Source organism: Argiope bruennichi, chromosome 7, assembly GCF_947563725.1.
Source record: "Argiope bruennichi chromosome 7, qqArgBrue1.1, whole genome shotgun sequence".
Classification (NCBI taxonomy): Eukaryota; Metazoa; Arthropoda; class Arachnida; order Araneae; family Araneidae; genus Argiope; species Argiope bruennichi.
Genome location: NC_079157.1, coordinates 112031481 through 112059191, shown reverse-complemented (window position 1 = coordinate 112059191; position 27711 = coordinate 112031481). Strand labels below are relative to the sequence as shown.

Here is a 27711-nt window from a genome sequence, read left to right as displayed (position 1 = left end):
GAAAAGAGGGCGTTGGTCATTGGCCTGTATTTTCTAACAAATTGAGGCGTAAAATTTCACTATGTAAGGGTACCAAAAATCATCATGTAGCAAATGCAATTTTCCTTTGTTTAAATGTTAAAAATAATTATTTCATAAATTTTAACATTTTGTAATGTAATGAGAGATTTTATTTATGTTTGAAATATTATATTTTTTTAGATTTATAGAACTCAAGGAATTATGGTTTATGATGACGAAGAAATGTATCAAAATGTTTTTTTTTTAAGTTAAAAATTATTCATATGTGATTTTTTTTTTGTGTGTTTTTAACAATAATTACATCCATTTCCCTCTTGAATTCAAATTTTATTTATTAAAAATAAAAATTCATGCATTTAGGTATTAAAATAAAAATTAATTATGGAATCTTTAGTCTATTATTAGACTTATTGCGTTTTAGAAGAAATCTGATATTTGAAATTATGATTCATCTATTATTTTTGTTCAGAAAATCAGATTTCTATTTAAAGTTTTGATACGTGATTTAAAAATTGATTCGCCATAGAATATATATTTGAATGTTCTCTCTTTTATTTGACTCTTTTCTTTTTATTTCAGACTCCTTATTTTTGGCCGTCCAATTGTTGGGAGCCGGAAAATACAGATTATGGTGAGTACATTATGTAAACCATTCGGATTGTGCATAATTTTAACTTTATAGCTTTACATATCATTCGCAAAGTTTTATATTCTGCTGTATAATGTCGTGGGATATTTTTCAAAATTATGATATGTTGTATGAATTAGATTGTATTTTAAGTATTGTATCTTTGTATTATTAGAACGTGTTGCACATTAATTTATTTCCAGTACAAATATGTTTTACATTGCTATTCAAATTTAAAAATAATGTTTAAGCTAAATTTTTTTTAAACCGATAAAATTACTTGCGAGTTTATCTCTTTAAAAATAAAGTTACAAAAAGATAATAATTTTATTTATGAGTTTAAATTTTTCTCTTTATATTAAATGAATATACAATAATTTATGGTCTCACGGGGAGCACCTAGTAATTGAGGATGTTAAGCTTCCGCTATGGTAGTTGGTTCTCACTACCCTTGTGGGTATCCGAAAAGGTAGGTATCTGATTTCTCTCATCGATGATAGGACACACTTCCTTAGGGAAGGGTTGTACCGTGGCCGTTGGTGACCCTTAGGACTCAAACACAGTTCTAGCCAGCGTTGCTGTTGTGGCGGTCCGGTTATTCAAATTTTTCAAAGTACCTTCTGGCTGATCGGGGTAGCCAGTTAGTGGCATGGTTACAATAATTTTGAAAATACTTTAAAAATATTTTTAAAAAATCTGCAATTTTATCTGCTTGATTATTTAGATATATTTTGCTTGATTATTTAGATATATTTTGTCAAACGCATTCCTCCAATTTTCCAACATATATTTTAACATATATATCCAACTTATATTTAAAAAAAATCGAATATAATTTTTATACTCATAAAATTTTACAAATTATTTCAAAACTCATTAAAATCGATAAAATTCAGATTGGAATTTTTCATATATTTTTTTTAAATACCTAAAGTTTCTTTAAAGATAAAAAAAAAATTGAATTTTTATTTTGCAGCTTGATATACATATTAAATTTTTGACGTAATTTAAGAATTGTCTGAAAATTTAAATACTTAAAAATGTTTTTGTTCTGAAATGAAACAAAACAAATACGGAAATTCTGAAAATCGTTTTTCTTTTCAAATTGAGACAGTATAATGTGAGCAAACATCATCAATACTTTTTTTAATATTTCCTTATACTATTTTTGTATTTCTTCGTTGACTCAATGTTTCTCTAGTAAGTTGGTAACTATAATGTGGTTTCCTCGCTCTCACTGGTTATGAAACGCTCTAAATCAGCGGAAAGAAATTTTTATGCGTTTATGCCTAGTATGAATATATAATTATACATAGATATTTTTGTACCTACTTGTTTTGATGCATTTATAACTAGTTTTTATTATTCTGGGTTTACCTAAAATATTTATAGTTATGGGTGTTTTTTTTGATTGTGTGTGTGTGGGGGGGAGCACAAGCATGCTATACCCAAAATATTTTGTATTTTGAAAATAGCCAATGAAATAAAAGTCTAAATGATTCTAGAATTAAGGTCCCAGATTTGTAATATTAAAAATAATGAAATAACAGCTAAGAAATGTATAAATAATGAGATACCAGAGAAGAATTCTAAAAATAGTTTATTTTATAAGATTGGTCGGATTCTAGAAGACTCTTTAAAAAGAATATTATTTGTTAACTTCGTTTTTTACTAAGTTTTTGCTACACAGAATAAGGTCATAGAATACATTCTTTCCGATTATTTTTAACCCTTTCTAAGGCCCTTTATTAATTATTTAACCCTTTCTATTTGGTGGGAAGTAGGCTTCCCACCAAATTTATCAATCTTTGTATGAATTTATGTAGGTTGGTATAAGTTCTGACAATTTTTTTAGAAAGACAGAAACTTAGATGCTCCAGTTCTTTATCTCACACAAAATGATGTGTCTTGATTTCTTACTTAATTATTAATGAACCAAATTAATTAATAAATCAAATTAAATTTATCTAATAAGCTAAATGAATTCCTTTTCTTATTCTAATTTTAAGTCTAAAAATATTTTAACATAATATGTCTAGAAAAAAAATGGCCCTTTAAAGGGTTAACTAGCATAATCATTAAGATGTGGAAACACTCCTAGTTTAATATCGAAAAGTCTGCCAAAATTTATAATAAATTAATATTATTTTATATTATTTAAGAATTTAGGGACATAATTTAGTTCTATGTATTTTATTATATTAGTATTTTCAAATCTAGTAGTATTAAAATGAAAGATGGGTCTCCTCCTAAAGATCGAAGAATATGCTTTGAAACCGAAAAAGAAGTGACTGATCGAAAAATTAATGATTGATATTTGTACGGTGTTATTCAACGAAGGAATTATTGGATAGATTGATAACAGCAGTAGATATCCTTGTGAATAATATTGAATACAATGAATACTGACTGAATACAAAACTGAATACAATGACATCAAAAATGTCCTCTCGAACTGCGAGTACGTTTTATTGAAAGGCAGAAATATCTACTTTTCATACACGAACATATTTCATTATCAATATGACACTTCGGAAAAGGGGATTAAAAACTGTTTCTTTTAATTTTATTTTATTGGCTGTCACTTCATACGGGAGAGAGGCAAAAAGTAAAGGACATTTGAGAAAAGGCGCATTTGTTCAAATGATAGAAAACTAAAACACACATTATTTTTCTGCATAATAATTTCTACATCATGGACTTCAACTCACTTTTCTCAACATTTCAGATGGGTTTTTTTATTCCGTCAGAAAAAAAAGTTTTTTCGATTGTATCTGTAACCAATTTTGCACCGCATCAATGATTTCTTCATTGATCTCAAATCTTCTTCCCCTTAGCGCTTTCTTCAATGGTCCAAACAGAAGAAAATCGCTCGGAGCCAGGTCTAGACTAGATGGAGGGTGTCCCAATACTTCAAATCCCAATTTCCTTTTGGTTTCGACCGTCGGTTGAGCAGAATGAGACGAGCGTTATCCTTCTGCAGGATGACACCTTCTTGCAGTTTTCTCACGACGTTTGGGATCTGATTGCAGGCTTCCATTTCGTTCTCAGAACATCACAATAGTTGACTGTTCACAGTTTCGCCTCTTGGAATGAAATGAATGGCTACTACAACTCTCATGTCGCAAAATATTGTTAGCATAATCTTACCAGCTGATGGTTGACGTTTAAATTTCTTAACTTGTTGTGGGTGATGATGGGTGTTGCATGCGACGAGTAATTTTCGCAGTTTTAACATCTTTCGCAAACAAAAACCGAATCGCTCCCCTTATTCTTCCTTGGTGCAGATCGACAATGGATTTGCCATATCTAACGGCTGCTACACTCCTTTGACTAATGCGGGAATAAGAGTGACACGCTGCATAGAACTGTAGCCGGTTACACACATTCAGCTCTGGATACTAACACTGCTACGAAACCCTGGAAAGAGAAATTGCGAAGTTTCTTTACTTTTTGACTTTCCCTGGTATTTAATGCACAATAAGATTTTACTTCAAAAGAAATCGAATGACTTTTATAGGTATGTAATTAAAAGATGCCATTAAAATAAACACAAATAAATCAGGAACATGTTAAGAGTGCACACGATCATGAAAATACTTGCACAAACTTATTTTTTGAAATTAAAATGAAAAAAGTACATTTTGCTAACCGAAAAACCTTATTCTAATTAGAACTACTTAATTTTCCCCCGAGTTATTCGAATATTTAATTATAATAATGACAAATATTTAATTATAATTTAATTAAATATTTAATTATAACAAAGATTACTTCAGTGCGTTCTTTGTTTTGAAAATGGACCAAAGATAGAAACCACATCTAAAATAACACCCTCTTCTCAAACTTCCAGATCGCAGTAATTGGATGGTGTCAGATTAATGGATATTTTAATGTATACCAAACGCATCTTCAATCGAATTGGTCCCGAACCTGCCATTATTCGTTTCGAGTTTCTGCTAATACCACATAAAACAATAAAAATGCAGTAATTTAGCTTTTTGAGCTGTGAATTGAAGATGCGTTTAGAACTAATTAGATGACAAAGCCTATTTGGGATATTTATCCACTTACATATTGGAGTGCAAAGAACACCTGAAATACACATATGTGTACAAATGTTTTTTTTTTTTTAAATAAATTGCTACTTTAAATTGAATGCAAATTTATATGTCGAAAATTCTGTAATGCGGTGTACGAATTTGACATATTATTTTTGCAGTGGTTAAAATCGAAAAATACTTTGGAGAAAACAGGATTTACTAAAGTTGATTTTATAAAGAAAGGGCTCGATTTAACTGATAAGATACATTGAGATCCAAACACTTAAAAAATTAAGAATCATTCTGTTAAAATTTTGATGTTCGCCATATAATTTGAGAATACTATTTTCGGAATTTTGTATTTAGTAATTTTTCTGAAATAGGTCCGTTCACATTATGCATTTCTCCAACCCAAATACTATCAACATATCAGCAGTGAAAACTTTGTATTTAACATTTGAATACATAAAAAACGAAAAATTCGGAAGACTTGATTAAAAATTTATATATGTAATGATATTTCTTAATCTAATTTAAATATTAATTAATTTCCAAATTTTTCATCTTATAATAGCACATATTAATTTCATTCTAAAATGTTCTCTTATTTCCTGATCGAATTCCTATTTTTTTATTTAATTAATTCTACTCGATCTCTATAAAACTGCTGAATTTAGCAGGTTCCCACACTCAGAAGGAAGTAATAGAAATCCCCAATGCTTACAACATTCTTTTAAAGATACCTAGAATTCCCTATCCTAATTCTGTACCAAAGAAATCCCTATCAAATTCTCATGGTAAAACCACTGCAGGGAAAAATGTTAGTCTCTTTTTTTACTCTTCTGCTCTTGTGTCGCGATGCAGATGACATCAGTTTTATCATCGCTTCTTGTACATACGTATTGACTGACGTATTTCTTACCATTTATTTTTGTATGTAAATTATGCCTCTCGTAATGAAACACAGTTTTAAAATTTCAAAAATTTCTTCTATTTGGCCACGGAACTGCTAAAATATGTTTACATTTTAAAAAGTCCACAGGATAGTTACCTGTGCTAAAAGTATGTTTATATGTATTGATTCATTTGTGTATGTCTTCTTCAGACCAAAAGTCCTCGCCCAGATTTTATTCAAATTTTGCATCAGATGCATTGAGGCACAAAGATGTATCCTAGGGATGTTTCGTAGTAATTAACTGAATGATTTTTAATATTTTTTTATTAAATAAAAACTACTTTTCGCGCCTTTGCCTCAAATCTTATCACTTCTTTTCTTACGCCGATGGAAAAAAGTTTTCAAATTCTGTTTCCATGCCAAAGAGACAAGGACGTGAAAAAATAATGCGCGCATGCGTACTTTTTTTCGCTTGAAGAATGTTAAGAGACTACGGTTTTTTTTCTCTCACCCCAAAGCTTAAAAAATGTTTCACCTATTTATTTCAAAGGAACATAATTATTTTTTGAATACTCTGTGCATTGAAAACTAAACATTGTTAATTAATCGATCTTCCAGATTTATTCTGATGTACTTCTGAATTAAATAAATTCTAAATATACCGGTATTTCACCGATACAGTGGAAATAACATTGGAAAACGATCATTTCATCGTTCGCGATAGATTTTGTGTTAAAAATAATAAAGAAAAATGAAACTTCTAATTTTCATGCCTATAAAAGCATGGAAAAATTAAAGTTTTTTTTTTCGCACATGTGTAATATGTTATTTTCCATTCTAACGAAAAGATACATTTTATGCCATTTCTTGGTGGTTAGCATTAAATATGATGAATTTTTTAGACTTATTTCTTTCTGTTGAAATTGATTTTTTAATTTTGAGAAAAATGAATTGTAATCCTTTTTCGTTTCTCCTTATTTCACTGATTTGGATAGCTTCGAGTTCATTTGAAAGATTTTGAATTTTAAGTCGGCTGTCTAATTTTAATAAAAAAAAAAGATTTTTGTGCATTTAAAAACTTACATATTTTATAGTATTGGCCCTGGGAAAATTCTGATATATTATCTAGAATATATCTATCTTGCTCTTGCGATTTATTCGCTTAGTGAATGGTAGATAGCGAGTCATCTGATCCATGACAATTGAGGTTTGTTTTGTCAATACTTTTCGAAATATTTAAAATTATTATTACGCCGAAGTAAAAATTTATATTGCACTTGACAATGAAATAGTGATAAAAAAGGAAAAGAAAAGCCATAATTAATACCAAATTAACAGCAAAAGAGTTAAAATCAATATTTTCTCTTAATTCTACTTTTATACATACAGTTTGTGGCACCACTAATGAGTAGCCTTCCAGTTTGTTTCTCTTTTTCGTGAAACTGGAACTTTTCGTCTCTTGGATAGCAATCGTCTGAATACTTATATAATACCCCTGTTAACCCTCATTTTTAGAAAAAATAGTAATTGGCTTCCTAGCGATATCATATGAAGAGAAAATACGAAGGAAAACCTATCGAAAATCAGAAAATTTCAAAAGAAAAGTTGATCAGAAAGCTGCTAAGTTGGCATCAAAATACGGACTCAATATTTAGATATTGGAGATGTAAGCAAAGAATGTTCTCATTATGGGGTTTCGAGTTTTGAATCGGAAGTAGGCCAGTAGGAAAATATATTTGCCATCATGGAAAGATGAAGTTTTTTGCGTTGAACGAAGTGGAATTTAAAAATTTAGTAATTGGAACTGACAAACATCGCGCATAATATCAGACAATATCGGTGTTGGCGAGCTAAAGCGAGCAGGGACAAAGCCTCCTAATATATATATATATATATATATATATATATATATATATATATAATATATATATAATGATATTTTATAATGTAATTTAAAATTAATTAATCTCCTAATTTTTTAGCTCAATTCAGCACATATTCATTCTAAAATATTTTTTTATTTCCTGATCCCATTCCACTTTTTTTATTTAATTAATGCAACAGAAAGCTCTGTAAAAATGCTTTCGTCAGCGGTTCTCACGCTCCGAGTAAAGGGATAAAAATTGTTGACCTAAACAAATTCCTCTAAAAGATCCCTATGATTCTCTTGCCTGTGATCGACACGTGTAAGAAATCCCTATCAAGATCTCACAGTATATAAACACTGGGGAAAAATATTCTCTCTCTCTCTTGCCATTTCTCGCTCTTTTATCACGCTGTGAACGGACCACCTCTTGTAAATAAATCATGCTTCCTGGGAGAGAATAAAATGTTGTTAAAAATTTCAAAGTGTCTATCTATCTTCAGCCACGATTCTTCTTCAAAAATTATGTTTATATATATAATATAAAGAAATAAGTTCCAAAATTATTCTATTTACTAAGATTTATTCTTTTGTTTAAACTTTTGAATATTAATAAATTAAGATATCCCCCTACCATAAAAAAGTGATAAATAAATAATGATTAGATTTCTGTGCTCTGTTGCATTAGTTTGTTCAGAGTTGTATCTGCTTGCGTGTCTAAATATAATCCGTTTTCAGAACAATCTTCAAATGAATTGCGTGGTTCCGCAATTTTTTTAACAACATTTTTTCTTACTTCAGAGTTTGAATTATTGCAAAGATAAAACCTTAGTATTCTTTTTCTTGAATAAATTTTTGATAAATTGTTGGATTTCAGAACATTTTTAATATATTTTTAGTTTTCTCTTTCATGATTTATTATAGTGAGAAGGGATTAAACTTTAAAAATATTCAGCTTACAAAAAAATCGTATTTTATTCGAACACGTAATAAATCATATAGGACACCTGACGTATGGCACTGCAGTATTCACGACTTGTTGAATTAGATAAAGTAATTAAAATAAAATTGTATTTCAAATTGTATTAAGTTTAATTCATTTTAGGATTAATTGTATTTTTTATTTAAATTTGAGGATTGAATTTCATATTCTTATTATTCATAATTTCATTTTTTTTTTCTATTTTGGTACAATAATTCAAGCATAAAATGTTTCTAAGAAATTCATTTTTTCCTTTTCTTTCTTTTTCTTTTTCGAGAATTTAATCTCTTCTTCGAGAGTTTTTCGCCATATTTATACAGTTATAATATACAGAATCTTATAAACTACACATATTGAGATATAACCGTTTTCACGAAACATAATAGAAAAAATTGCAATGCTACTTTTGCAAGTTAATTATGTAACCATAGACAATTTGTTGTGAAATGGCTTGGGTTTAGTTTGGTTTTAAAGTTATCGCAGATACTAGTGTACAGTTTTCAGTAATTCCTAAAATGACGATCTATTGCATAACGATAAATAGCTTTGCTTTTAAAGTAAAACTCAAATTTCAAGGCTTCTCACTCTGAAATATAGGAGAATATCGGGGAATGCTGCTGAATTCGTGCAACATAAATTATTTTTTCTGTAACGGGATAAAGAAGTAAATTCAGGGTAGAAAACGAGAAAAGATTTATTTATTTTCCAAATGATGCAATTACCTTTTTTAAAATAACATTTTAAAGTTCAAAAAATGATATAAATTTTGCCTTTATTTCATTTAAATGAATCTGGTTTTCTGCTATGGTGACTATTTCTTTTTTTAAACAATTAAGGCAAAAGTGCAGGATGGTCATAAAACCTCTTACATGAAATTATTTCAAGAAAACTATTGAATGAAGTAATGTAACATTTTTATTATGGATTAGTCGAGTTTTTAATACTTTTTGGTCCAACAAGTAGCTTAACTAATGCAGAAATTGTAGTTTTACATTGTTTTGTTCACAAAAATGGCACCAATAAAGAAAATATTCAATGTAAACCAAAGGAACACATTGAATGCTTTACTGGGGATATTTAAGATAATAATGGGCTATTTAACCAAACCAAATAGCCCATTATTGTTCAATGTCGTTTGAAAGATTTGTAGGGAACAACGTGTTTGAAACATACCAAGTTACTGATACACTCAAGCTAGGAGCACAGATATTGTGTCTAATGTGACAACCGAAATGGTGAACAATATTTGGCGTAAAGTGGAATGCCTCCTTGCCATTTTTCGAACTACCAAGACATTGAAATTTATTGCTGTAAATAGTTTATAAACGTCTTTGCAACACATCTAAACTGATATATGCTAAATTATAATAGTTTTTTTACAAAAACTTTTTATAATTAAGGAAATATTTTGTGATTATCTAGTGTTTCTTGATGCTTAAATTCACAAAATAAATGTAGTCAAATATGATATTTTATGATCAGGAGCATTTCTTCTTTTGTCCTTGTTTTCACATATGATACAAAACCTTGTAACTTATGTTTCTTTTTGAGCTAATATTTGATTCATTAATTTGGTTTTCGCCCGTTTTGATTCCGATTTGTGAAGAATTTTGATGATCGTAACTGCTTTTTACTCTATTCTTCTAATGAAAAATAATAGTCTCTTTTATTTTACCTGCTTGTTTCAGATAATTGTGAACAGCTTCTGAACTACAACTAGGGATCGCAATACCGGTATTTTGAGCCATTTGTGCAATTTCGTAATACCGGTATTCACAAGTTTAAATATCGGTTTTTCGGTATTTACTAGAAATTTTTAAAATTGTCTCCACTATAGTTCAGGGATCGCCAACATAGCAAAATAGTATACGTTTTTGTTTTTATGTCTCTCTAACGGGCAAAATTAATTGGCTAATTAATGGCTTACTTAATTGCTTAAATTTAAATTAGCGCAACATGGATTTTCCCTGAAAGAAGATATTGTATCCATAACGACTGATGGAGCAACAGTTATGAAAAAAGTTGGAAAGTCGATTGGTGCAAATCAGCAATGGTGCCTATGCTCATGGAATTTAATTAGGAGCAATAGATGTATTATACCAAAAAAATAAAGAACAGAAGAATCCAAATAATGTGGATATAGAAACTTCGGATTTCAACTTTGAAGAGAGTAGGAGTGAGAGTGATATTGACAATGAAGATAATGAAAATATAATTGCTGAAGAGGATATTGCTAATATGAAATATTAACACATCAAGAATTGCTTCCTATAATTTATAAAGTTCGAAAAATTGTTAAGATATTTAAATGTTCCCCTATAAAAAAGGACATATTACTAAAATATATACTAACTGAAAATAAAACAGAATATATGTTAATATTAGATTCTAAAACACGTTGGAGCAGTTTACTCCTAATGATGGAACGATTTTTGAAACTGAGAAATCCAATCCAAAAAGCAATAATCGACTTAAACCTGTAAATTAATTTTTCAGATAGTGAATTCGACTTAATATCCAGAACTGTATCAGCCCTACTTCGATTAAAACTGACTATTGAGGTATTACGTCGGAGAAATGATAATTTATTAACAGCTAATACAACAATAAATTTCGTGTTGCAGTCACTGAAAGAACAGCACACGCCACTATCTGAAGAATTATATATTACATTGAAAAATCGCACAGAAGAAAGGCATATCAAAATAGAAAACGTCTTATGGTATTTCCATAATTATAATGATTTTAAAAATGAAAATGAAAAAGAAGAAAAGAAAATAACCAATTCAAATCTGATTAAGTTTAGAATAAATTTTCTTAAAAAATTTTTACCCACAAACTTATCCACATTCAGAAGAATTCGGTTCAGTTATCGAAGATTATGTTGACACTAATGTCGATAGTGAAAGGAATCGTCTCTTGAACAAAAGTTAGAATTAGCGATGAATAAAAAAAATTCAACGAATCAAAATACAATACAAAAATCAGCTATATCCAAAACCCTCCGACGAGAAATCGATTTATTTGAACATGAGAGATTTAGAGGTAAATACTTGGGAAAAGTATATCGCGCATTGATAACAGTATCACCAACTAGCGTAGATGCAGAAATAGTTTTCGATAACTGGTTATTTTTGCACAAAATAACTTTTTTGGCTTAATGACAGTACAATGGATGCATTATGTTTTTTAAGATCACATTTCAAAAATTTGTAATAGTACCCCAGACTGAATACTGATATTTACACTTTTTTGGGATTTAAATAAATAAGATGTTCCTTTACTTTTTTTGTGATTCTTTATATACTGTCATAATTTATAGGTTACAAATTATTTTTTGTGATATTTATATTCTCTAATAAAACTGGCAAATAAAACAAAGAAATACCTGTGTTTTCTTTCTTTTTCTAAAATTTCTACTACCAGTATTAAGATCTAAAAAATACCGAATACCGGTATTGAAATTTTGGTCCGGTATTGCAATCCCTAACTACAACAATAACAAAAAAAATCCGGCTAACCTTAATTTTAAATTATTTTAGTAAAATTATTATTGTAAATTTTATCGAAACAATTTCCTCCTTGAATATATAATAATATATTTTGCTACTTTTAAGCAGCTTTCTCGAATATATAAATAAATAAATAAATCCCAAACGATATTTACTGTGTTGCGACATAAGTAGTTTAGATTCAGAGTGAATTACTGAATAAAATTTCAATTGAATGATGGTCCAAATTTGGCAACCTCCTGAACATAATTAGCATTCCAGATGATCAGTTAATAACCAATGACATGGAGGCTGATTTTACGCAAATATTCATTATAAAATTTTATTTAAAATGACTGCTTATTTTATGGGCCTAACCTATGGTAATTTGTAATTATGTAATAAGGAAAAAAAGTTTTAGTAATTTTTTTTTTCGAAAATCAGTCAACAGTTCTTAATTTATTAATTATTTTTCACAAACAGCAGTTTTAAGACAAAAATTTTTTTGCAAAATAGAATGAAATAAAATAAAATTATGAAGATTTGTCCTTTCTTTAAAACTACATTCTTCTTCGGATCATTTTTCAATCCTCACAGTTTTATTATTATTAAAATTAACTTTGATTAATTTAATAAGTGATGATTAAAATTACTTATTTTGCACATCTTTGGTTTGAAGTAGTGAAATAAAGAAATTTTAATTTGATATTTGATGTAGTTTTATATTAATTACTTTTAATTAATTAATTTCAAAACTAATTTCAAAATTAGACTCTTGATTATTTTACCTTACATCCATTACGCTAATTAATTCAAATTTATACATATTATTCTAGCAATAAAAAAATATTCATTTTAAAATGAATTTGCACAAACAATATTTATATTAATTTCATTAATTATTCTTGGAATGCTACTTCATATAAAATTTAATTCGAATTTATGCATCAAACCTTTTTAATTCATATATTAATCTAACTCTGCAACTGCCATCTGATCCCAAATTTGAGATTCGATTCTACCTCAAATCTTCTTGTTTTTTTCCCCTTCTTATCTTCTTGATTTCCATGAAATTTGTTGTGGTTCACATGGTTTCATTTCATACCAATTTGGAGAATGGTGTTTTGTCTAAGGTATTTTCGTCATAGTCATGATTTTTCATCATTTCATGGGCATTATTTTTCGATACAAATCAGCATTAATTTAAATAAAAATCATATTCCGGAAAATAATATGGGAGAATTTTATGTAAAATAAAGATTCATATTAATTTATTCAGGATATAAATATTATAATTAAAAAAAAACATTTTTTTCGGACATTTGAACAATTTTTAGTTTTAAATTTGGAATCCATATGCTTTATATGATATGAAAGTCATATGCGTTGAATGGGAAAATATTCTTCAAAAGTATTAATAATTTTCTCAAAAATGTAATAATATATTTTTTTTAGTTTATTCATCTGTTTCGGTATTTGAGCATTTTTTATGATCTAAAGTGTGCCAATGTGATCAGAAGGTTGAGATTTATCGTGTGGCTGATTTATGAATAAAATTGTTGAATTTATTTGTCTGAAGTTTTGCATTTCATTTTTATGCAATAAATTAAGTTATGAAATTTTTCCATGTTAAAAAGGAAATAAATATAGAGTAAATAAAATATAATTAAATTAGTAGAACTTGGAGAGTTTTTATTGAATGATTTATTAATTTAAGTAAAATGATGATGAATTTATACCAATATTAAAAATTTATAATCGTTATCGTTTTATAAGAAAAGGATATGCATTCTTTGCCAGCCAGCTTTAGAAGAAGACACGAATTCTAGTTCAGCTAAATCAAAATATCATTTTTAAAATAACAGAAATTCGATTTCTCGTATTTCTAATTGAAATGACATAACTGAAATATTCCGTTTTGGAATATCTCAGCCGAATTATCGTTTGGCCGATATTTTTCTTCATATCTGGATTTATCCATGAACTAATTTCGATTAGTCTTAACTGTAACTTTGTTATTGGTTCCTTGTTACTCAGCAGCTGTTTCTTTCTCACCAACTTTCGTGTTCCGCTGCAAGGGAAGGAATGTTTGTTTTGACATAAAGGTACTAGAATCGATTCCATTGGATAGCAACAAATTGTCATATCAATTTCGTTTGCTATTTTTAGAAACTAAGTAGAATGTTGTTCATAGAAATGCACATTAGTGTTATTTATTTCTAAAAATCGATCAATGATTTTCTGTTCGATTACGAAGAAGTTACCTGTCGTTTTCAAAGATCAATTATAGCAGCCACTTTTAGTGACCAACTGTTCGTTTAACAAATTAATAACATTCATTAAATCATTTTAACCATCTTTAATAAAAACATTTTCTCATAACGAGCCATTATTTTAAATTCTACTTGCACATTGAATATACAGCATTTTAATCGATTAGCCATGCATGCAATGTGGTGAAATTTATTGGCAGAATCACTTCGATTGGTAAAGCTGAAAATCTTGTCAAAGTTTTATTTTTGAACTATATATGGGAAATGGGGGAGGTGGAATAAGTACTCATTATATTTAGGGGTCATAAGCTTCCATTAATGAAATTATTACAGTGGTCGAAAATAGGGTATTCCATTAAGATTTTTCCCAATGATGAAAGCACAGTGAAGTAATGTGTTTGAAATATCTATTCTGAAAGGGAAGGTGAAGAGGAACAGGCGGCCATTGATGACGTATCTAAGATTTAAAAGCTTTAATGTGAAATAAAAAATGGCGAAATCTGATAGTGGCGAATAACGCTGGATTTTTCCCTAATATTTATTATTATTATTATTAATTCTCTTTCTGTTCTATCTTTTTATCTGTTCTGCATCTATTTATCTGAAAATTTTGCTATCAATTTTAAACAAATTTCCCATTGAGCTAAAGACATGAAATTATAATCATAGTACAGAACTAGATTGACATGGCGATATTAACTTGCTTTATTATCTGTTTATTTGTTTGGTACGAATTTCGCAATCACTTAAAAATTTTATTTACTGACAGTTAAAAATATTTCTAGTCGTTAGCTCAATGAAATGTTGACTTAAAATCGATTGCAAAATTTCACTCACACAAGAATAAAAAACAGAAAATAATTATTTAAATATTTTTGTTAATATATCACGATTGAAAGCGGACTAAAAAGCATAAAATAATTTCTCTTAGCGCCATACAGATTTATAAACTCGTACAGATTTCTAACCCTGTACAGATTGTCGTGAAAAGTTGTGATTATGAATTTTTTAAATTCACATGTTATATTCAGTGGCAATACAAACTAATGCTGTCGTGCGATAGAAAAATACATATCAAGTTTTCTTTTAACAGACCTAAGTTGTTCAAAACATAAACGGAAAATTCGATGAGAATTTTTAAAGCGTACATCAAACTGTGTCATATTTTATGTCGAATCTGAACTAATTTAAACAAACCAATGCCTTAATATTTATTAATTAACTTGTAAAATAAAAAAAGTAATCCAATAAATATTTTTTAAATATAAATTAAATTTAGTTAAATATTAATGTAATGTAGGTTAGGTTTATTTTTATAATAAATTAGTTTTGACATCGAGAAGAGGAGTCATTCAGTATGCTGGGGTTTCTTTTCCAGGGGAGTACAATAATACTTATATTGCTTGATAAACGAATCCATCATCGATGACGGGAAATACCTCTTTAGGAAAAAATTTGAGCAAACACGGATCGTCATGGGTTTTGTTGCACCGATCACATTGTTTTTTGCGGTCATTTCTTGTTCAATTCAGAATGATTTTTTTTTTTGGGTGGGGGGATTCTAATAATACGAACGAAAGTAAATGATTCCAATACAAATTGAAAACTGTACTAAAACTGTAAAAATAAATGCAATAAAATTAAAATTATTTGTCCCTTTTTGTTCTTTTAGGAAAATTATTCAAAAGAAATTATTTCACTTAACATGATATTGAATGAGATCTCAAGACAAATTTTTCCCCCAAAAAAATTAATTTTATAAATTAAATTAAATATATATTATAGCTAAAAATATAGCTTTGCTTTAACAATAGGAAATGACTCCGATAAAAATTGCTAACATACTTTAATGTCAGAAATTATTATTTTTTATAGTATCGTAAATTTTCCTACTAGCGGATTCCAATCTCTAAACCATTTGTGAGTCACGAATAACATTTTAGTGAGGCATGGAGCAGCCTTTTCTTTTTGGTTTTAGGTGATATATTCTGAAAACTGAAGGGGATAACATTAATAATCTTTCTAAAACTCAATGTTTAGTTTCAATATATTTTGAATTTTATCTTACCATCTGATTATGTCTGCAACTTCAACCACTTTGAACACGAAATCTCATCAACATGTCACCCGACATTCTGGTGTCAAATATAGATCGAATGTCCAGCCGGATGGTCACAATCAGCTCCTGAAACGAATGCTCCTTCCTCCGTATTCTTAACGAGTGTACTTTTAACATCCCTTTGAAGTACAATTGTTTGTGTCAGCAACACGTGAAATTGCCGTGTTTTAACTAAAGTCAATAAAGGAAGCTACTTGGCCATGAAAACCAAAGAGCATGAAGTGGTTGTCGTTTTTGATTTGGACAACAAAAAGGAATGATTAATGCGATATTATATGTTTAGAAAAGAACATTTTTTTTTTGGTGGGGAAGAAAAAAATGACACTCTTTCTAGTGGGAGAGACCAATGTGTTTTTGCAATAAATTTCTAAATTTTGCAATAGCTTTTGCCTTTGATCAAGTTAGTCTTGCAGGCTGCATAACATTCGAATGTACGATTGTATTATTGCTAGACAAAAACATGAGAGTAACACAAAACTTTCAAACAACTATTCTTTCAAAGGAGATTTTATTTTCTTTTTATGTTCCAAAGATTGTAATGTTGTCTGAGTGGAAGCAGAATGCAGACTGGTGCCATCTTAAAAACCAAAGTATTAAAAGGCAAGGATAAAAACCAATGGTATTTTTCAGTTCCAGAAAGCCATCCGACCGACTTAACTGAAGACTTAACGTTTCTACTCTCCTGAAAGAGCGCTTAACGGCTCGTATTTCCATTCGGGAAAAAGAAATGCAGTCATTAGTCTCGTTCAAAAGCCAACAGGGGTATTGCTAAAGAGGGTTGTTGAGAAATGTTGAAGCAGCCACCATGTTTCGTCATCCTATGTCGTTTAACTCCTTTTCTTCATCTTTAGTTTGTTTATTTCTTTTATCTGTTTTAAATAAAAATGAGTATTAAGTTTATTTTCTCTGGGAAAAAAATCAGTTGCTTTAGAAACACAAAATTAGAACCGAAGACATATTTATCGATTGGAAAATGATAAATTTAGCTGGTGATATAAATAATAATATCATTTATGCCTCTACAATTTGTTTGCATTATTTTTCTAATTTGCTTGATTTGAAAATTAATTGGGTTATTATATTTATTTATTTATTATTTACGTATTTTTTTTATATACGAAATATACAAAGAGAAAGTATTGTAATCGTCGAAAAAAATCGAAGGCGAGATTTTGTATTGTTATATTAATAAAAATCATCATATAAACAGGTGAATATACAAGTTTTCCTCCTCAATGAATATAAAAAACAAATTTTCGAATTTATGTCTGTCCATCAACCCGTACTACCCGTCAAAAACATTTCGAGCTAGAACAGATGAAAATTGATATACTGGTTTTACTTTGAGGTTGTAATTTCTCTCAAATTTTGAACGAAATGTAATCAGAAGAAATTTGTCTGGCATGTTATCTAAATATAAATTAAAAATATCTGGAGAACATAATTTTTTTCTACAGTTTTTTTGCAAAATCGAGTTTTTTTCCCCGGAGAATATATTTAGATATGAATCATATGCTAATTACATATGAATATTTTTCAATCTTACCGACATATGAACTGATCATTTAAAAAAAAAGAACCATGAATGCATTTAGTTTAACATGCTATTCGAAACAGTCCACTGTATTACAATATTCATTTTACAGCTTATCTATCATTATTTATATTTTTGAACTTACACTCAGGTTACCATGGTGAAATCGGGTCCAAGATAGCGCTATATGACCCTGTCAAGCATGAGAATATATAGAAAAAAAATACATAAAAAATTAAAATAAATTTTCTAATTATTTCTTTTATATATATAGTGATGCTGTAAATAGTAAATGTGAATTTTTCATCCTGAGAAAAAAAAAGAGTTTCGTTTTAGTGCACATATTTTAGTTTGCAGGCGAAAAGGAATTGAAAAAAGAAGATCAAAATAGACAGTTATTCGTCACTAGGGGAAAGAAAGATATTAATGTACAACTTCGTATTCGCAGTTTTTTGAAACCTGAACACACTAGATGTAATAATTTATACCAATTCTAGCAACCCTTGGCGACCCGTTTGTTCGCCCAGATTATTAACTTTTTTAGGCAGCTCATTTATTAATATGAGATGCATTTCTTTAAAAATATATTACATTTTGTAATTTAATATGATAAAAACACATGGATTCAATTAAAACAGTTTACTGCACATTACAAAAATTATATATTACGAAATAAAAATTGAAGTGAAAATCCTATTACGGATTTAATATTTTGGAGAGATTCAATTCCATCATAGCATTTAAAAACATTGTTTCAGATGGTCTATCAAATTGAAAATATTATTAAAGTGAAGAGAAATGGATATACGGACATGAAATTATATTATTAGAAGGTAATTTTCAAACAATTATTTTTTATAATTGTTTTTAAAGATGTAGGTATCAATTCCTGTAGGCAAATCATAACGATTGCGGCTAGACTTGAGATTAATATATAGGCGCCAAATTAAAAGCATTTTCGAGCAATTTCTCGCCAAATATAATCGTGGCAATTTTTTATTGCAATTTAAAAAAAACCTTTGTTAGCATGTCTGGTATGCACCCAGAATTGCAGTTTTATAGAGAATATCTGGGCAATTGGAACGATTTTGATGAGCATTGGCGAGAAACTGTACATTAATCTAAAGCCCTACCACTATTACTTATCTGACAACTGTTAAGTCAATTTTTGTATTTGATTGAACTTTTGGTTTAAAGACTATTTCTTGATTTCTTTTGTATCTTCTTTCCTCTGACTGAATGCCCTCTTTGGGGACATGGCGAACTATCTCCAAAACGCATTTAGTAATATTTTGCAGTTCTATTAGTAAATTCAGTACAGCTATTAAAATGTTGAATGAATGAAGCAGTATGAAATTCGCATGATGCTTTGTTTATATTTTACTGTTGCCATTCGATAATTAGTAATAAGCTTAATTTCTGTGCCACGTGCGGTAGCTAGGATTGCTAGGATTTGTATAAAAGTGATTTACAGATTACCATTATTTACTTTTTCTGTGGGGTTTCTTCATTCTTTTTAAGTATAAATTAAGGAAATATTAATATAATTTATAATTATTATTATACCAAAAAAATCGAGGAACTGCTGGAAAGTCGGCCAAATGTACAATATTACCAACAAGTGAACGGATACTTTCGCAGTTCGTTGAAATGGTGCTTTATTTGCTAATAATATTTCATAAGAGAAATATTTTAATTCTTTTATTATATTCTTAATAAAGCAATTCAAAATATCCCGATTACAGTATAAAATGCATTTCTCAGAAAATCGGTTGATAAAATGTAATCAAAAAGTTGCCGCAGAAAATATATCGGACATTTTAATAAAAGCTTTACAAATCAGTTCTTATAGTCGTTGCTTTAACTTCTTTGAACACGAAATCTCAACTTGTCACACGCCATTTCAGAACTGAATAAAGAATTGATACTCACGCAGACAGTTACAATCGACAATTGGTAGAAATATACACCCCCCCCCCAAAAAAAAACTCTTCTTAACGGATAAATCTTGAATAACCTAATACATGACAATCAGGCCTCTAATGTGTCAACAACATTGCTAAATTGGATTGTGATGACTAGAGTCAATAAAACCAACTACTTCATCATGGAAAGAATGGCTGCCATTTTTGTTTTGTGGCAAATTGACGATAGAATGTAAAAGGCATGATTAATGGGGTGGAATTTTATTTGAGGGGAAAAAATGTACTTTTTGTACCATAGAGAGAGACTTGAGCTTTCCAGAATAAAATTATGGTATTTCGTAAGAGGAGGGGATTATTTTCTTCTCTTTTTGATTCGTCACGTGAATTGTAGAGGGGATGACTTAGTTACACTGAAAAGTTATTTTCGCATTAAATTTAATTCAAAATGCAATAAATAAATAAATAAATAAAATATATGAATTATTCTGTGATGAATTCCTGCCTTAGGGTAAAATATTTACATGAGGAAGGCTTCATAAATGTAAATGCCAACAATTCTATTAATTAATTTTTAGAGGTTTAATGTTTTATTAAGCTGTATATAAACAACAAAATTGTAACATTTGCCTGTTTAAACCATATAAGGTACTTTAAACATTTTTTTTACTCATAAATAAATCATAATTAATTTTTGTTGTAATCTTTTGTAGTAATAGTAGCTGCCTTTACTTTGACTTCCATACATTTTGTATCTCTCTGATATCCAAAAAAGTAAATCAATTTTGTCATAAATGTTATCAATCATATTTCGCAGTAAATTTATTTTAAGCATGATTAAAACAAATTATTTGATTACAAATTAAACAAATTATTATGTTTTTCTGGAGTTTTTTATTAATATGCCTGTGTACTACTTTCATCAACTTAGAATTTGGCATTTTCAGATACCAATGTAACGCTGTTTTTTTTTTTTTCATTAAATGTGAAATAAATTTTTAATAAGGTACAAATGCATGCAATTTTAGAGTTATTTATAATTCAATAAATCAAAGAAAAAGGTTTAAGGATAAATGAAACAATACATAAAGAACGTAAAAAAATATTACATACTGAAATTATAAACGACTATGAAAATGCAAATTTAATGTATAGTGTAATTTTTTTTAATACTTGTTATACTTTCATAGATTTACTCTTGTTCTTGAAGTTTACAGAGACGCTGGGAACTTTTATTAATATACATCCAACAATTATTTTATTTTTTTAAATAAATAATATTTTGAATATCGAAGAGTGACGCCAAATTCGTAGATCATTCGTAGATATGTGATACTAAGTAATTCAAGTCACCAAATGATAATTCCAGATATAACACTTCAGAAAAGCCTAAGAAAACCCCTTACATCGGGGAATTTGAACGAAAAAAGAATAAGTGTAGTCTTAGAAAATGATAGCTATGGTTCTTTTAGACCATGTGGGATTACCTATTTTTGTCTTTTCAAGTCAGCAGTCATGCATTCCATCACACAAGTTTTGTTGCAATACAACAAAAGAGTAATAATGTCCACAAGGTTATTAAAAATCCAAAAGATTAGTGCCGCGTGGGCTGTGTAATACCGAGATAATATTGGTATAATTTGTCCAGAGTAAGAAGATGAATGTGATATAATTATCATGTAGTATATAGTGTGCAGTATCGTATAATTTTCCCACGGCAAGAAGATGAATGTTATATAATTATCATTTTATAGTGTGTCATATCTGGTGCATATATCCTGTTTAAAAAGTAGACACCACCACATATAATCGTATTTATTCCTTTCCGCTTATTTTCTGACAGCTTGCTATCTGTTTAGTATTTTTCTCACTCTCAATAAAATCCAAGTTGAATGTCGCCTGCCTTCTTCTGATGGGCGCACTGTAAAACACATTGAAATTTTAACAAGCTTAACCCTTTCTAGAGCCGTGGGAGGTATGCTTCCCACCAAATTTATCAATATTTGTATGAAATTATGTAGGTTAGCATAAGTTCTGAGAAATTTTTTTAGTATCCCATATTAATAATTTAATGTGAAACTTAGATGCTTCAGTTCTTTATCTCAGACAAACTGATGTGTCTTGATTTGTTACTTAATTATTAATTAACCAAATTAATGAATTAATCAAATTAAATTTATCTAATAAGCTAAACGAATCCGTTTTCTTATTCTAATCTCAAGCCTAAAATATTTTAACATAATATGACTAGAAAAAATGTCCCTTTAAAGGGTTAAAACACAGGTGTAAAAATCTAATGGTACAACATTTGCTGGTTCCTATTGCTGTATTTGCATTTGCATTTGTTGATACAAATGCAAAAATTCTTACTGGTTCAAATTCAAGAATTCCTAACCTCATCCTATGGGATGAGGTTAAGAATCTTTAGTTTGCTAAATCCCTAAATGCGAATAAAACAACTGAAGTATTTTGCCTGGTTGCTTACATTCGGCTCCAGAGAGCTATTATTTTAATGAACGATTATTACTAGAGAAGAGAGAGAGAGAGAGAAAGAAAGGGCGATCGTATGAAATCTATCGAAAAACTGCTGCTTCGAATGGTATTTGTTTCCTTTTTTCATATCCCAAGAGCTCAATGTTGTCTGAGCGAAGCGGAATGCCATAGCAGCCATCGCAACAGTCAAGGTATTAAAAGGCAGAGATCATATAACCAATAGTATTTCTTTGCGCCAAAAAGAACCATCCGAGCGACTCGCCGAAGATTAAGTCTTCACTTTGCTGAAAAGGTTCTGAATAGCCTGCATTTCCATTCAGGGGGAAGATGAAATGCAGACATTACCTTGTGAAAGGGCACGGGGGTATTCTGAATGAGGATGATTAAAGCAGGTTGTGGCAATGACTATGTTTTTCTTTTTTGTAGTTTCAGAAATTTTTTATCGATGTTTTTTAAATAGCAGTGGGCTTTTGACTTGTATTTGAGGATCTTTCAAAAGAAATAATGATTTATTAAGAAAACAGCATTAAAATTAAAACTTAAAAAAATTACAACAAAACTAGCTACCTTTGGCGACCAGTTTGTTCGCCTAGTTATTTAATACAACTGAAACATATGAGTTCAATTAAAAGAATTTACTTCAATTTACAAAGCTTATATATTAAGAATAAAAGCGGAAATGGAAATCCTGCTATGGATGTATGATTGGCAAAAGCACATGATTGAATATTTTGATGGAGAGCTTGAATCCAGTAAAAACATTGTTTCTGGGCTTGTATCAAATTGAATTAAAAATACTATTAAAGTTAAATAAGAAATTGTAAGAAAATGAAATTTATGTTATTAAAAAAGGATTTTTTAAGTCTTAAAATAATAAGAAAAACATTTTTTAATTGTTTTGGAAGATATGAGTATCAGTTTCCATAGACAAGTCGTGGCGATTACGGCCAGACTTAAGATAATGAAAGGGCGCCAAAATTGAACAATTTTTGAGAGATTTCTCGCTAAATATAATCGTGAAAGGTTTTGATTGCTACTTTAAAAACCGTTTGTTAGCATTTCTGGTATACACCCTGGATTGCAGACTTTTAGAGATCTTTTTAAAGATTGGCACGAGAAACAGTGCATTAATCATAAGTCTTACTACGATTACTTATCTGCCAACGGTTAAGCCTACTTTTGCTCTTGATTGAAATTTTTGTTTAAAGCTTATTTCTTGATTTTTTTAATATCTTCTTTCCTTTGACTGAATGTCCTCTTTAGTGACATGGCTACCACTTCTAATAATATTTTGAATTATTTTTTCTTCAGAACACTTCTAATAATATTTTGCAGCTCCATTAATTAGCTAAGCGAAGCATTTGATTCAATACAGCTGTAAATTGCTCAATGAAAGAAGCAGTCTGAAATTCTTAAGATGTTTTGTTTATATTTAACTGTTGCCATTCGGCAATAGGTAACTAGCTCGATTTCTGTGCTGCGTATGTTAGCGTTTTATATTTATTGATATTTTCAAAGCATTTCTTTAATAGTTTTTATTAAATGTTTTTGAATTTATTTCATAGTTATATTAATGGTAATAACTTTGTTTTTTTTTTATTTGGGAGAAACAATCTGTTCTTTTTTCCATAAGTTTTCTTAATGCAACTTTTACAGAAATGACTAGTGGTTGATATAGTAAATTTAAGACTATGATAGTTGCCGTAAGTGAATTGAAAGTCAAAAGATGTCTAATATAGCCTTTTTGCCTTTTGTATTCGAAAAAAAAGCATTGAAATTTGGAAGATAGTATATATAAAAATTAAATAGAATGTATCATATCTCTAAAAATCCACATTTCTGATCAAAATAGAAATCTGCAGGCAATTATTTTATTAGAAAAAAACTATTTATTAGATTACATTGCATAAAAGTAAACTCAGTAATTTGACTTTTATGGCAGTTTTGGAATACGACTTAAAGATTGGTCATCTAATTAAAAGTATGCACGAAAATAAAAAGAGACCAACTGAAGAATGATGCTTCTATGTAAGCCATGTTACTTTCAGCTTAGGAATCCACTCATATTTTATCTGATATTCATGTAAAATTTCATTGAAAACTCTTCAAAACGTCTAAAATTATGAAAATGTTCTTGTGATTTACTTCTTTTAATACTTATTTGAAAGCTACATGAAAGCCTGTGAAAATTTTGAATAATAGTCATACACTCTAATGTAAGTAACTCATTCTCAAAAATCAAAATCTAGCTTTAAGCCACCAGTTTTCACACACACAAAAAAAAAGATAAGGAAACAAAATACGAGCATGTCTCTACGCCACTGGAGCTAAACTAACCTAACTGCAAAGAATTGTTTGATTCCAAACCAATAACCCATTCACTCCGTTTAGCTTTATGAAAGCGTTGATTAGTTTCGTAACTCATATACTACCAACTGAAGTGTTTGCCCCTTTACTTATTTGTATGCTATTATAATACGTTGTTTTGTGTTTAACTTTATAGCATACTGCATGTAATGGAACGTGAGTATTAAGCTTCTTCCCTTTGTTGCATCCAACATTTGATTTTTTTAAAAATTTAAATCTGCTATCGTAGAATTCAAGTTATCATGCGAGAACATTATTTTTTAAGTCACGTGATATCAGCCCGATAGAAAAACATTATGTTTTCACATTACTCATACTTCGCAGTCATCAGCATTTAGAAAAACGATGGTTTTCGACCATCTCACAATCAGTCGAGTAGTAAATTTTTTTTCGTGAAAACCCCAGTTTAAAGCGGTTTTAAACAACCATGTGACTATCAGAATATGCATGTGCATATATTTAGAAAACGATGGTGTTTTCTTAAATCTCAAAATCGTTCCAGTTCAAAACTGTTTTGCCAGCTAGAAAAATTGAAATATATATACATATAACTATCGATACCTCTCTTTTTATTCTCTGCACTTCTTCGGTCGATAACTTCTGACGACCCTGCCCTTTATTGGCCAGACAGGAAAATCGGGTACATTGCGGACATTCGTTCCAAGCTGTAACATGTTGTTGGTGATAAGTCGCCAAATGTGCCAACCTTCTTTATGATCTTCTAATAACCCTAAAAGCGAAAAATTGATGCCTCGAAATCACCAATTTTCTGCCCGTGCATTTCAGGCTTCAAAATCCCAAACAAAAGCAATATCATGTTCTCACATTAAATTATACTAAAGTCAATAGGTTCCAATAATTATTTTATTGAGAAAAAATGAATACTGATAGCATCTATCTTTAGTGCTTTCAAGCAGCTACCTATGCTACTATGCATGCCAGGCACTGTTCGACTTATAATCCATCTTGTACGAAGCTCTGGTGTGCATGATATCTGTCCAGGCCAAATGTTCTCCGCTTGTTCTGAGAACTTTGGCAAACTAGAGCCTGTTCAGAAGTCTTTGGTTTAGTTGTACTACAAAAAGTTTTGGAACTTATTTTATTTAGAGAAGAATGAAGGCAAACAATGCTTCTTTCTATATAGTGCTACTTTAGTGCTTCTTTCTCGTAACTACGCTTACTACTACACATTTTTGCCATCGCTCATACAAGGATGTAAATGTAAATTACAAACTTCTTTTAGTCATCTTCCATATCTTGCTCACTGCACTTCTTTAGAACTTGAGAATCGTTACTTCTTCATCAAACTTTTCATCTGTATTAAATTTTTATCTGGAATAGAGAAGGAATAAGTTACTTGTTGAAATACAGATGTGTGATGTTTTAATACGACAGCTGACATCATGAGGGACTTTGAACCCTGGCAGAGTATCTATCACCTGACCTTCTCTGAGACACAAAATTTCACCAGGGATCATGAATTACGCGCATGCGTTTCAATTATTTTAACTTAAAAAAACTATTTTCTGTCTAATCGGTCACGTGATACTTTTCTCTTATTCTGCTTAAATGGCATAATTCATTCGCATCGTTTATCTACCCTTATGCTCTTGAGTTATTCTCTTCAGAAATGTACTGTGCACACATTAATTTTGTATTTTGATGGATTTTGTTTGAATTTGAAGATATATCTACCATTACAGTGTAAAATTCATATATTGAAATTCCCATTTATAGCTTGTTGTTTTCACATGATCACCTTCGCATACGCATCGATACACGGATCGACAAACATTAACCACTTAACTGTTTTGCCCGTATGCCATACGTGCATCGATTTATCGGATTTTTTTAGTTGTAAGCAAAAAAAATGAACCATTCATAACGATTATAATTCAATATTAAAATTACTTCGAATGCATAGATAAGTCAAGTATTCAATGGATTTCCATTTGAATCAAAATAAGAAAATATTCCCAAAATACCCCATCTTATTAGATAATAAAGAAAACAAAACAGTTAAGTGGTTAAACCTGTCGAGCGATTTTGTTCAAAACTTGAAACAAATCTATGGCTCTTGTATAAAAGCATGCCAAATTGCATGTATGTATTTCCTTGCAGTTTCTTTGTATTGCATTCTTCGTATATTTGGATTGACGATGAATTTCCGATAGACGATTTTCACCTGAAATTTGTTGGTTATTTATAATTTTATTTCAAAGAACATATTTTAAAATTTCATCAGACAACATGTTGCGTTTTTGAACAGTTGTGTTCATAGGATGACAAATACATAATTTCAAAAGTAATTTATTTAGAACTAAAACGTGGAATTTAATCAAAAACCTGAAATCGAATTTTTTTTATCATTACAATACTTTCTCACTGTGTGAATGCCAAGAGTTTTCGATTCAAACCCAAACAAATAAAATTCGAAGTAATCTCCTTACTTTATATAGGAACACTGATTAGTTCAGTAACTCATATATTAAGAAAGATTATTTACGATTGAAGGATAAATGATAAATTCAAGTTCCACTACCTCGGAGGTTTAAACCACTCATTAATTGTTTTCCTCTCCAATATTTACAAATTTTTAATTGAAATCTTCGTGTGACAGAAATACTCCAGGGCTCGCAATTTTGCGTCCATATGACATAATAAATCACTAAACCTTAAAAGATTAGTTAATAAAGTTTTCAACATTTATTTTAATTAAGCATCTTTTATGAAAACAGAAATGCCTGAGCCAGTAATTCATCACAGAACTTTCCACAGATTTCCCGCGGAACAAATTGCATTAACGGATGAAATAACTTTTGGAGCATGAAACCTGAAAAATAAATCTCATTTGATTCGCGCGAGGTAAAAAAACGAGAAAGGCATTAATTCCATTTCGAAGTGCTACAATTTAATTATAAAGGCATGCTTTTCTCCTTAAGAGCAAGAAGTACATTCTCTTTCTCTTCTCCAGTTGAATTTCCTTAATCACGGCTGCCTCCTTGATCATTTCTTTTAAATCCTGTCAACAGTTGGTAATACAAAATGAAAACAGTGGTTTCGTGTTCTTTATATCTTT

At 29.5% G+C, this 27711-nt stretch overlaps 1 protein-coding gene across 2 annotated transcripts in view; it reads left to right on the top strand.

Annotated features, from left to right (window-relative positions):
* Positions 1-27711, top strand: part of LOC129976562 (regulator of G-protein signaling 7-like) — a 339884-nt gene that overhangs the window by 219886 nt on the left and 92287 nt on the right. For both annotated transcript variants that reach the window (XM_056090192.1, XM_056090191.1), the window contains exon 5: positions 601-652. In XM_056090192.1, the coding sequence (XP_055946167.1) occupies positions 601-652 (52 nt within the window). The remainder of the gene's footprint in view (positions 1-600; positions 653-27711) is intronic.